A 12,687-nucleotide genomic window follows, 5' to 3' on the forward strand; every position below is an offset into this window, starting at 1 on the left:
TGGAGGATAGTTATAGGAGATGGGACCAGCTCAATCGAACCCAAACGCATACAAAGTTTGATTATTGGAACATAGAGTTGCCTAGTTCAAAGATATCGAATTACTAGTGCCAAGTCAATCAATATGCACGGGCATCGGGAAACTATCTGAGATATCTTCTTTTGGCACATATGCAAGCCATACGAGGCCTTAGCGCGGCATCAGTTGGCGTTTTCATTGTTGGGTACACTTAGATACAGATATAGCAAAACTTTTGGAACTAAGCTGCCTGAAGATACATATAATTAAAGGTTCAAATTTAAATCACGACAGCACAATGTTAAGATTATTGTACTTGGCAATGTACTTACAATCTTGGAACTTGGATGTACCTCCTCTTTAATCTAGAGACGGCAGGTGAGATCCGGTAGTCCCCGACAGGAATTGCGGGTCTTGCTCGGGACTCTTTCTCTATTTACAAACCCGACCTTGAAATACTTGCAGTCCCCGGCCCTATCCCTTTTTTAACCTTTGTGCCATTTCCTGTTTAGTCCCGCTGCCCCCAATAGCCCACCTAGGTAGTCTGTGTGGTATCAGATTCCCCGCATGATGTCAACCCCCGGGGCCCCGGAAGTGTAAACCCCGCAATCCTGGGGATAAATAGCATCTACTCATACCCCTGAGATAACATACTTCCAATATATATTGAAAACATCAATCTCCTTTAAGAACCTACTACTGTATCTCTTGCAAGATGACCTCAGGAAGCTGTGCATGTCACTACATTCGCTACACAAGCACGTCCACCCCAACAAGACTGGTGAATTGTCATTGTACCACATGCCGTAAACAAGCCGGCGCCCCATATCAAGCCTTTGTGCACTTTCCCATTGGAGCTATCAAATGGGAGGTAGAGCCCACAACATGGAAGTCTAGTGAGACCGCCTCACGAACGTTTTGTCCCAAGTGCGGCTCAACTATGAGCATGGTTTTGGACGCAGAGCCTCATCAGATTGGGATTGTGGCGGGAACGGTAGACGATGCGTCACAGATACCGGAACCGAGTGATCATATTTTCTTGGAGGAGAAGGTACCCTGGTATGGTCTTCCTGCCGATGGGACGGGGAGATGGCAGGCCTGGAGCCAGTAGTTTGCGAAGTGTTTTATCATGATGTTGAGCGATTAGTAGCTGGGGTGTTAGGGTGGGAAGAGTGTGGAGATGTTTAGGAGCGAGGTTGTTTGATTTAAATATGTGTAAGTAGTGAGTGGGATTCGAAGACTAGGAGTATCCAATGGATGATAGGATTTGGGCTCAAAAACTACAAAGTAAAGACATGTTAGGAGACATGAGTGTAAGGAAAAAGGAGAGAGCCAGTGGCAATCGCTGAGTTGTGTTCAGGATACATGTACAAAATCAATAGAAGAAGGTGCCTCGATCAAAATGTACTGGTAGCCAGGCGGCTGGCGGCATTGCGAGCATCCAGTCGATCATCATCATCCTCTGCAATGGAATCAACCTTACTTGTAGAACGCACGCGTCCTTGGCCAGATTTGCCTTCTTCACTATCCTCATCATTGAGAGCAGGTGCAGTAAAGCTGCCGCTCATACTGCGGCCCATGCTGTCAGTACGACGGGGCACGCCGCTCCAGGAGTCACCCTTAGGGCCCTGGCTAGATGCAACATTGGGTCGACGTTGTGCTGGATGAGCCTCCCGGCCCAGCCGACTCAAACCACCGGAAGCGTCAATAGATCGGATATCGGGGCGGACACTCTCGAGCGTTGCCAAAGTTCGCCGCTCTGCATCGATCTGGCGCAAAGTGTACTCTCGAAGACTAACAAGAAGTTCATCCGTGGTGCGATCGAACCAGCGACGCTTCTCTTGCAGTAGGTTGGCAGTGACACGCTGAGTGCGTTTGGTCAGGTATTCTTCGTGGTTTTGAGCCTCCTCGAGGGCACTGATTGCTTCGTCAACCTTGTCTGGGCGAACTGATGAGCTGACTTTCAGTCGATCAGCGGCGGCGCGCTTGCTGCGAGCATTTTGCTGGGCTTGGAGGAGCTCGCGAAGTAAAATGTGTCGATTTGTCAGGGTCTCCTTAACAATGAAGGCATCCGAGGAGTGGTAGCTCAATGGCTCCCCGAGGGTTGTGGCTTCTGCGGTAGCCTGTACTGCATGATAGTCACCCACGGTCTGAATAACTTTGCCCAATTTGCGATAAGCGGTGCCCAAGCCAGGATGCGTTTCCTGTACGCTCAGCTGACCAATCTTGACGCCAAAATCGGATTCAGCCAATCCGAGGCCTAGAAAAGGTCAGTTTCCTCTTTGTAATATAAAGATACAATATTGTTGCAAGGCATACCTCGACGGCCTTTGACGACTCGGTCTACTTTATGGCTAGAGTCCATTGCTCCCAAGTAAAACATCTTAACCGCAGGGCGAGAAGCTTGGAGCTCGGGGGTATCATCGGGGGGAGGTGCAAATTGCTTCAACATCTTGCGCCGGACACCAGTAGCTGGCTGTTTCATGCGGACCACCGGACTGTAGCCGAAGTCGCTCTCGACGAAAAGCACGACCTCATCATCTTGAATGAGCACTTCATTACAGAGAACAGCATTCAACCAGCGCTGCATGGATGCTTTGATGCGGGCTTCATCTTCGTCGGTACCGGCGCCGGCTGGGGTCACTGGAGGAGGCACGGCCGGGACTAGAGCTTCGGGGTTGGCTGAGATCAGATGGTCGGCGAGCTTTGTGAATTCGGCGTGGGTTCGGCGGACATCACGATACTGGGTTGTGCGGAACTTGGGGATATTGGTCTGGATAAAAACAAATAAGCATCAGTCCATCGGCTCGGCGGAGCGCACCTGTTGACAGGGGAGGGGGTAAAGGACTCACGTGGATATCGAAACGGAGAATAGGATCTTTCTTGCCTGTCCTCTCTAGGCCAGTGATCTTTCCTTGGATCTTATACTGCGGTGCTGGGGGTCGAGAGGGTTGACGTAGTCCAGTCTGATGACGTGCGGGGGACTGCGATTGCTGCTGGTCTCCGGTTGAAGGGTGCTGCGTCGCAAACTGAGGCTGTCCTTGGGCATAATCGGGGTCTCCCAATTGGGCACTTTGAAGCTGCGCAGAGAGGTCTGGGGATTGTGGTGCTCCTGCTTGGCTTCCATCCGCTTCCTCCGCAGACTGCTCGTGGCTTGGCAACGGGGATGATGGGATGTCGCTATTGTTGGAGGTGGGGAATGTATTGCGGTCAGCGCGCGGAGAGCCCCAGGGCGAGCCCTCCACGGGGTGCTCGGGATCGTTGGAGATGTTTGAATAGTCCATTGCTGTCTGAATGTGATATAACAAGTGCCTTCACGGGGATCAAAGGGGCGGGTGCAGCTAGTGGAGAGTAGGCGTCAGTACTAATGGCTGGAGATCGACCCCCACAGTAATCGTCAACTAGTTCCAAGATGGGCTGAGCGTACCTGAGGCAGCTTGAGTGAATATGAACAAGTGCTTTCAATTGCGCATGCCAATTGGCAAAATCATCAAAAAAGAGGAAACAGGTAGCAGTGGCGCAGTCGAGGATTGGTGTTTGTACAATGGGGAAAGAGAGTGAGGTTGGAGTGAGTTACGTAGGGAATGCCAAGGCCGCCTTCAACTCCAAGTGGATTTTCCTCTTACTCGCTCCCTCAACGCACCCGATCTATGAGCATTTACGGCAGATCCTCGATGTCATTTAATTCATAATTTGCACATATCATATATGGGTATCATCACCAGCCAATGGTTGTAGCTCCGTTGTTGCGTCTCCCTCTGACGGGAGTGCGCTGTGTGGGCCGTTCTTATAAGCCGCAATTCAGCGCTGTAAAGCGTGATATTTGCCCCCAGAGCTTGCAACTGAATATTGATCGAGCCAAATCGTTTTCTACATCTCTTTCAAAATGTCAGATCCAAGATTTGGACCGAACGCGAAATATTGGGATCATTGCCCACATTGATGCGGGAAAGACCACCACAACAGAGCGAATGTTATTCTACAGTGGTTTTACTCGGCGTATTGGTGATGTGGATGAAGGATCTACCGTGACAGATTTTCTTCCCGCCGAACGTGCGCGCGGAATCACGATTCAATCCGCTGCGATCACTTTCCATTGGCCTCCTGGTGATGGTGCCGACGGTCAACCGGCTATTCAGGATTCATCTGCTCCTCGATCCGCCAATTCTCATACCATTAACCTCATTGATACCCCTGGACACGCCGACTTTACTTTTGAAGTTTTGCGATCTCTGCGTATCCTGGATGGCGCTGTTTGTATTTTGGATGGCGTGGCTGGTGTCGAGGCACAGACAGAGCAGGTCTGGAACCAGGCCAGCACCTACAAGATTCCTCGAGTGATCTACGTGAATAAATTAGATCGCGATGGTGCTGCATTCGGCCGGACTGTGCGAGAAGTAAGCTCTCGTTTAGCTGTTTATCCAGCTGTCTGCCACATTCCATGGTTTGAAGGCGGTGATGGATCATTCGTTGGCGTGGCAGATGCTGTGAATCTCCAAGGCTTACGATGGAAAGAAGGGGAGGATGGACGCTCTGTGAAAATGTCGAGTCTCGAGAAATTGGATGCAGAAGAGCCAACTCTGGCCGAGGAACTCCGCCGAGCACGTATTGCCTTGGTTGAGCTCCTGAGCGAAGAGGATGAGACGATCGTGGAAAGGTTTTTCGAATGTGACGAAGATCATTTGGCAGTATCCCCAATGGACATTGTCGACAGTCTACGGCGATGTGTATTGGACCCGACCAGTCGAATTGTGCCTTTGTTTGCAGGTGCTAGTTTCAAAAATATGGGTGTTCAGCCTCTGCTTGATGCTGTTGTGAATCTTCTTCCCAGCCCACCAGAGGCAGCAGATCCAGAGGTGAGCATTGGAGGTGTTACGGGGGGGCTCCGTCAGTTGCTTTCGGGTGATCTCATCGTGAAGCAGAGCGAGCAAATCTCCCAATCCTCCAAGGGCAAGAAGAAGAAGAAGATTTCTTCTTCGGTGGACCCCAAGGATGCGATTTCTAAACTTGGAAGCTGTGCATTGGCATTCAAGGTGGTAAATGATGCCAAACGTGGTGTTTTGGTCTACGTCCGTGTCTACTCTGGGTCACTGGATCGGAACAGCTTGTTGTTCAACACCAATCTTCACTTATCTGAACGTGCACCTCGTCTATTGAAGATGTACGCCAATGATGCAGTGGAGGTTGACTCTATTCCTGCTGGTCACATTGGTGTTGTAGTTGGTCTCAAGCATGCACGAACCGGCGACACGCTGGTATCTTATGCCGGCAATAAGCCAACGCCCCCTGAACCTCTAACTAGCCTTCAGCTGCGTCCAATTGTTGTTCCACCGCCAGTATTCTTTACTAGTGTAGAACCGCATAGTCTGAGTGAAGAGAAGCGAATTCACGAGTCCCTTCAACTACTTCTGAGAGAAGACCCTAGCTTGCACGTCACTGTTGACGAAGAGTCAGGCCAAACCTTACTAAGTGGAATGGGAGAACTGCATCTTGAGATTGCCCGTGACCGCTTGATCAACGATATGAAAGCTAAGGCCTCTATGGGCCGTATCGAGATTGGCTATCGGGAGAGTGGCACTGGTGCTTCAGGTAGCATCACCAAGATCTTCGACAAGGAGGTTGCAGGTCGTCGAGGCAAAGCAGGTTGTACCGCCATGATTGAGCCGTTCAATGGGGAGGCCAACTCTGAAATAACGGACGAGGATACAATTCTCACAAAACTCATTGACGGCAACCACATTATCATTCGTGCCCCTGGCTTACAAGTGGAACGCGTCAGAGATGAAGAGGAGACTAGCCCCTTCCTTCCACCGGGCATGGATTTGGAGACGCTTCGGACAGCGTTGCAGAACGGGGCCTTGGCCGCGCTGGCTCGTGGCCCTCAATTTACATACCCTATGCACAATACTCAGGTCATCCTCACAATCAACCCCGCAGAGCATCTCTTCGGCAGTGACACCACAACCTCTGCCCTGTCCGCTGCCGCCCGTCAGGCTACCTCAGCCGCGCTTCGAGATCTCGTTGCTGGACCTGGTACTGTCATGATGGAACCATTAATGAATGTCAGTATCAGCGTCGACGAGGCAAGTCTAGGTTCCGTCGTCCATGACATCTCCTCATCGCGTGGTGGACACATTCTTTCGCTGGACGAGGATGTACCAGTATCTGCAACTGATGCCTCGGGTTCAGGATCCATTTCGGAAGACCCTCTTCCTCCAATTGATCCCAAGCGCGTGTATGCTCCAGCAGATCCATTCGAATCTTCTTCCGTTGACCTGGACATGCCTATGTCTACTTCAAACCAACGTACCATCACAGCCAAGGTTCCTCTGAAGGAGATGGTGGGTTACCTGAAGCACCTCCGCAGTTTAACTGCCGGTCGGGGAACCTTTGTCATGAGTGTAGACCGATTCGAGAACATGTCAGTTCAGCGACAGAAGGCTGTACTATCTGAGCTTAGAGGTGGCTTTTAATCCTGCAAACAACCAGGAAGGGAAAGTAGTCTCCGCCTTTCGCGCCCTGTACTTTACAAGTTCCGATGTAAATATCTCAAATGTACTATTATCTTTATGCCACATTTACTATTTCAAAATTCTCCCAATGTGGAACTTATCATCGCTCAAATTTGACAATTTCCACGGCCCTTTGCCTTGGCTAATTCCGTGTAAGAAACCCAAACCATGGCATGGAGTAGACAATTCTCAATCACAATCCATATAGATCCGCAAATGGATCCACGGCTGAGTCTTTATGCCGTGTGTGTTCTAACCCATCGGCTATTCCCTGTGCTGTCCCTTCTCCATAAAGATGCTCAATCCAGGCAAGCGTCACATCAATTCCAGCGCTCACACCAGACGAACTCCAAATGTTACCATCGGTGACCCATCTCGCCCGAGGAACCCAGTACACCTTCGGTCCCAAAGCAGTAGTCTCCTCCCATGCTTTCTTGTTTGTCGTGGCTCTTCTTCCATCAAGTAATCCCGTTCGAGCTACAAGGCCTGATCCATTACAAACGGTGATCAGATATTTGAGCTGCGGATACACGTCTCGGATGAAAGCGATGGTCCCCTCAATTAATGGACTCGAGACTCGCGTGCCCTGACCTCCTGGAACAATCAGGACATCGAGAGGAGGCGGAGTTGTAAATGTATGAGTTGGCACGACGGATTGACCGGTTGCCCCTGGGCAAAATGGCGATCTCGTTGTGACTGGTTCTAGTGTTGCTGATAGAAGAGCGAGAGACACATTCTCTGTCCAGGACAGGTCATTAATGCAGTTGAGAGGACCGAATGCATCAAGGGCCTCGAAGCCAGGGAATAATACTATTCCAATGCGAAGGGGGTCGGTTTGCGCGGAGTTGCCTTAAAATAAATTAGCACCTTGAACTGGTGTCATCATGTATCCACGCAGATCATGATAGTGCAGGTGGGTCTGATTAAAGTAGAGTTTTAAGAGACATACCTGACATTATGTAGCACGGCCTTCAAATGGGTGTCAAAGAGATATTCAATGGATGGGAATAAGAAATTCTAGACACAGCGGGGTAGATCACGGTTTAAAAACTGTCGGGTGCCTGAAACAACAACTTGAAGGCTCTGGCGGAATTGCGAGTCATGAGATTCAAGTTGCCTCAAGAGGTGAACACCAAACCTTGTTTACGAGAAAGAGTCCTCTTGAGATCTCAATCTGAATAAAGTAAGTGCAAAATAATTGTTGCTGATCGTTTGAAGATGCGTTATTGTGACAGCGGGAACAGCGTAGACACTCATTTTGTATAGACCAATGGCGCAATGTAGCTTTGATTACCGCGATCAATTGATATTCAGTAAGTTACATGGATTTCCACAGAACCTTGAAGAATGGCCCCGCCTTGTTTATAGGCCCCCGGGGCCAAATCACTCCAACACTAATCAAATCCAGTACTCGAGTCTCTGAGCTCTTCGTGCTTCTCTTCATCCGCCAATTCAAATTCAAACCCTTTCAACAATGTACTCATCAATTTAGAGATATTGGTTATAGTCATTGTCTTCCCAGTATAGTGTCTCCTAAAAAATATTTATTTTCAAGCTTTCAGTTTTCCTATATCTACGCTGAAAACACCCGAAGACTCAGTAGCGCTCTTTTCTTGCATGACATATTACGCACTGCGCGCTACGTACTACCCCGACGCATTTCACAAGGCTTCGTGATACATGATACATGATAGGACATGGGAGATGCACCGTATGGGGATAGGGATGGCCCGATCACCATCCAGATCGAAGTGAGTCATTGCTCCCTTCAGACAGGAACGCAAGCTGATTCTCTATAGCCTTTTCAAAACGCTCTCTCAAGATATCTGGGCGCAAATATTGGACCAAATTTCACCCTCTGATAAAGCATCTGTGCTGGCCACGTGTCGAGGCCTGCGACTTTCCTCCGAGGGATCATTATATCGCCATGTCGATATTGACTGGGTCAGACCTCCCCTTAGGCGGGTCCTAATGTTATTCCGCGTCATCTATCAACGTCCAGAGTTAGCTGCACAGATTGAACATCTAAGCATGGTATCCTCAAAGATGGATTACCCAGGCAAGGACCATCACTGGGACGAAGAATGGGTGCCTCCCCTATTTAATGGTGACTGGAAGGACCTCTCATCTCACTTTCAAGACGAGGTCAAGGTTGCAAAGGACATTGTTATTAGATCGCAGCTCCCCTCATCGGAAGTATGGATCGATGCGCTGGAAAATGGTAATCCATATGCGTTTGCGGCTATTATCATTTCTCAACTCCACAACCTACGGTCACTACGACTGGATTACACTTTTGTGTGGCAATCTGGATTTCCGGGTCTGATAGTGAGACATGCTCTTCTTTCGGTATCCCTAGAAACATTATCTCGATTTTCCAACCTCTCCTATGTTGAGTATGGTCTGAACGTCCCACCTCCCAGATCCTACCATGATGCGCTAAACAACTTCAACCCTATTGATGCACTTCCTCTTTGCAATCCTGAGCAGTTTGCAGGCTGGTTCTATATACCCTCTCTGGTTTCCCTGCAACTCTGGTTACAAAGTTTAAAAGGTGTTGGTGATAGACTGAGCAAGCTAGGTGGATCAAGCAAGCTGGCCCATTTAGCTAACCTCAAAATATTTTCCTTGGTGGAATCCTCTATTACAGAGACAGAGATCAGAGATATCTTATCACACCTTTCTTCGGTGAGAAGCATTCATTTGGGTATCAACTATCCTTCTGAGAATGATAAGGGCTACTTCCAAGATTCTTCCCGACCTCCTCTAAGCAAGCAAGAACAAGGTGCTCTTTTTGAGGGAATCATGAGTATAAAAGACACAGTCCAAAATATTTCTATTGGCCTTGAGCTCTGTCCATTATTTTGGGTTACCCATGTGGACGAGCGGGGGCACGGGAGCATTCAAGAAGGATTGATCCCATTTCAAGGGTTCTTAAAAGAGTTCCCCGTCCTTGAAACAGCAGAACTACCAATAGTTATGCTTTTTGGTTGGGATCATAAAAAAGCACCGCAATTGGCTGATTTGGTACCCTCGACTCTTCAGAAGCTTTGTCTGCGAGATAACCTGGAGGGCGTGGCTGATTACCAGTGGGATATGTACGAGACGACGAGAGTTCAAGATCTGATCAAAGACTTTCTTCCCTGCGCACACTCTATGGCCCCACACCTCAAAACAATTTCGATACGCACCTTGAATGCATTCCCGCCCGAGGATTTGAGACAAAACTATGCGCTGCCTTGCCGGGAGTCATGCGAGAAACTCGGCCTGGACATTGAAATCACCCAGATCAATGATCATCTTTCGCCTGGGCTTTGGACTACGCGCTGATGTCCTATGTTTTATCCACGGTGGCCACTAATATCACTTCTTGAAGGTCTATAGGCTAAATAGACACCTTTACAAGTAATAAATAGCATGTATCGCACGAAAGGACGAGGAGAAGGAAGTCTCTAGCTTGCTTTTCATACCAGAAATGTGATATACGAGCCTCATTTTACTGAGCCCCTCCATTTAACACAGGCTTAATAACTAATCTGCGCGAAGGTCTTAGCAGTAGGGCCAGATAAGAGCTTCTCAGTCCCAATAAAACATCTGTAGAAACCCGCTGTGGAATCTACTCCGGCCATTATCCATACCCCGGAATCGGAGTCGGCGCACTATACCTATTGGGGACTAGTCCACCGATGAATGGCTATATCCCAGGCCACTTCGCGTTCAACAAGAAAAGAAGCTCATTACACACCACTCGTTCTTACAAGAGCTCTCATATCTGTGTTACAATGACAGACAGGGTTCGTCGAAACGGTCAACTTTCGTCGTGCGAGCCATGCCGACGATCGAAACTCCGTTGCGATCATGCAAGACCATATTGCAGTCGATGCGTACGCCGCAATCGCTCCCAGAAATGCTACTACCATCCATCACCGTCCACTCGAGGCGCAGACTCATACACAGGAGCATCAACGTAAGAAATTTGATTCTTTATTATATAGAAAACATGAATATAATGAGTACAGCGTACCCCCACCCGCACCCCAAATCCACCCTGTCACACCTTCGACCCGCACCTTAGCCTCGTCAACCGAAGATTGCCCAAGTGAAAGTGAAAACTACGGTCGTGGAACTGGGCTAGTAAGCCTCCAAAACTCTTTGACGCCTTTCGCAGGCTCTAATGATGCACATTCGCGTCGTTCATTCGCATACTTAACCCGAACAAGCATATGTACCCCCACCCAGCCATACCCAGTAACACCAGCTACAATCACACAAGGTGTAGAGGTTCTTCGATGTCTTCTTGATTTCAATGCAGATTTCCCCGAAGTTGCCCGTGATCAAGGAGAGACGGGAGCAATTGAATCTTGTGGCTCGTTTCTTTTCAGAGCAGCATGGCGAGCGACACAAAGTACTCTTCGAAAGCTAGAGTCTAGGCCATCGTTAGAGCAATTAACAAGTGCTGTTCTATCAATATTTGAACAAACTGCTCTTCCGCTTCAACTTCCTCTATCAGCAGAAAACAATGCCATTGAAGAGGCACTCTCCGGCAAATCGCTTCGTTGGGAGACCGTCAGCATGTGTTTTATCCGAATTGTCTATTTCAGCGCAACATTGAGAACAAACAGACATAGTTCACATGGCAGCACCCCTCCAAACTTTGACCACCAAAAGACGATGCGTCTAGCATTTGAATCCTGTATGCAAACGCGGGCATTCTGCGACCAAGTTGATCAGACAAATGATTTAACAGTGTGGGTATTAACATCACTAATCATCCCTGCTACCTGGTGCTTCGGAGACGACTCTCTCCGAGCTTGGCGCTTAATGGGCGATCTATCATCAGTGATAACAGCTCTTGGTTTCCACAGAGGCTTCAGCGGTGCTACATCAGAACCGCCCTACTTAATAGAACTTCGCAAGAGAGTCATAGCACTTGCGCACGAGCACGATAAAGAACTATCAACATTTGTCGGACGACCTCCACGACTAAACCAGAAATACTTTACATTTGATCTCCCTCTCGACTTGCCTGATTCAATTATCACAGGACCCGTCGAGCAGTTCGAGGCCGCTAAAGCCAACCTTGACAAGAACGGATGGAGTCATGAGGTCATGGTTCGTCCTGCTTCGCGTCTTCGCGCCCTCCTCTTATTGAGTTCTGCCCGTGAGGGTGTCTTGGAACTATCCCTTGGTCTATCAGAGAAGAATATTGCTCAAGAAGCTAGGTAATTGTTCTCTTGCAATTACCAACACTAAGTCTGTAGTCGTTGACCTTTTTCAATAGAAGACTTTTGGCTGAATTGGCTTCTGCTTGGGAAAAAATTCCTCACAAGCCTTATGAACAATTACTAAGTGGTACTTTGTCCGCATGTGCTATGTGGGTGGTAGTAGGGTCTTGGTTCAAATATCTATATACCGAGTTCCTTTTGCATAAGCTACTTATAAGCCAGAATGAGGGCAATCGCGATAAAATGATACGAATATCGCATGCGATTCTTCAGCTAGCTCTTTCACTGTTCAGGAAGAATGACGTGATATCCACACCGAATCTTGAAGCAATAGTAGGTTACAGTTACATAGAACCTTTCAGTACCAACTTGAAGCCAAAACTTTTCATACTAATTCAAATATTCTCATAGATGGTGTTCTACGCAATGCCATGTGCGTGCATCCTCATTTTAGAGCTATTTCGACAGAGTCGCCAGGATCCTAGTTCTGCATCCCTTAACACGCTCAATCGATCGACGATCATTCAGGATATAAGCGTTCTGATATCATGTTGTGACTCGGTAGCTATATTTGGACAGAGTAATTATCAGATGTGCAAGCAGGCCCAGACTGTTTTCAAGCGTTGTTTAGATCGGATTTTGGACCCGGCTGCGCTTCCTTCAAGTTCTCATGGTTTAATCTGTGAAACCGGGACAGAAGTGCAAGATCCTCAGGTTATATCTCTCGGCTCTGTGGACTTTGGTTTGACGGATTTATATCCTAATGATCCGGACTGGTCTGTGTGGCTTGAGTCTTTTGATCTATATGAAACATCGTTATAATGTGAGCCATTGCGGCCAGATGCCTGAGATTATAAGTATAAGGACACATGCCATCTAGGGCTATCGAAAGCCAGGTAGTAGCCACTGACAGTCTATATATAATACCTCTC

The 12,687-nt window shown here is 48.3% G+C and overlaps 6 protein-coding genes across 6 annotated transcripts; 4 read left to right on the forward strand and 2 right to left on the reverse strand.

Annotated features, from left to right (window-relative positions):
* Positions 1–733: 733 nt before the first annotated feature.
* Positions 734–1,129, forward strand: N7478_002931 (GFA family protein; the record flags this gene model as incomplete). The annotated part of the gene is made up of 1 exon (XM_056919145.1): positions 734–1,129. The coding sequence occupies one exon, from the start codon at positions 734–736 to the stop codon at positions 1,127–1,129; it is 396 nt and encodes a 131-aa protein (XP_056782303.1).
* A 286-nt stretch (positions 1,130–1,415) lies between these two features.
* On the reverse strand, positions 1,416–3,302 carry N7478_002932 (retromer subunit VPS17; the record flags this gene model as incomplete). The annotated part of the gene is made up of 3 exons (XM_056919146.1): positions 1,416–2,278; positions 2,338–2,791; positions 2,871–3,302. 3 exons carry the CDS (start codon positions 3,300–3,302, stop codon positions 1,416–1,418), a joined length of 1,749 nt encoding a protein of 582 aa, XP_056782304.1.
* A 444-nt stretch (positions 3,303–3,746) lies between these two features.
* N7478_002933 (mitochondrial elongation factor MEF2) lies at positions 3,747–6,491 on the forward strand (the record flags this gene model as incomplete). Its single annotated transcript, XM_056919147.1, has 1 exon — positions 3,747–6,491. The coding sequence occupies one exon, from the start codon at positions 3,747–3,749 to the stop codon at positions 6,489–6,491; it is 2,745 nt and encodes a 914-aa protein (XP_056782305.1).
* A 232-nt stretch (positions 6,492–6,723) lies between these two features.
* Positions 6,724–7,486, reverse strand: N7478_002934 (DJ-1/PfpI family protein; the record flags this gene model as incomplete). Its single annotated transcript, XM_056919148.1, has 2 exons — positions 6,724–7,379; positions 7,480–7,486. 2 exons carry the CDS (start codon positions 7,484–7,486, stop codon positions 6,724–6,726), a joined length of 663 nt encoding a protein of 220 aa, XP_056782306.1.
* A 769-nt stretch (positions 7,487–8,255) lies between these two features.
* N7478_002935 (uncharacterized protein) lies at positions 8,256–9,860 on the forward strand (the record flags this gene model as incomplete). Its single annotated transcript, XM_056919149.1, has 2 exons — positions 8,256–8,281; positions 8,330–9,860. 2 exons carry the CDS (start codon positions 8,256–8,258, stop codon positions 9,858–9,860), a joined length of 1,557 nt encoding a protein of 518 aa, XP_056782307.1.
* Positions 9,861–10,312: 452 nt separating this feature from the next.
* N7478_002936 (uncharacterized protein) lies at positions 10,313–12,577 on the forward strand (the record flags this gene model as incomplete). Its single annotated transcript, XM_056919150.1, has 4 exons — positions 10,313–10,497; positions 10,526–11,752; positions 11,812–12,088; positions 12,167–12,577. 4 exons carry the CDS (start codon positions 10,313–10,315, stop codon positions 12,575–12,577), a joined length of 2,100 nt encoding a protein of 699 aa, XP_056782308.1.
* Positions 12,578–12,687: the final 110 nt, after the last annotated feature.

This window comes from Penicillium angulare (assembly GCF_028827245.1).
Source record: "Penicillium angulare strain IBT 27051 chromosome Unknown utg000003l_segment0_segment0, whole genome shotgun sequence".
NCBI lineage: Eukaryota > Fungi > Ascomycota > Eurotiomycetes > Eurotiales > Aspergillaceae > Penicillium > Penicillium angulare.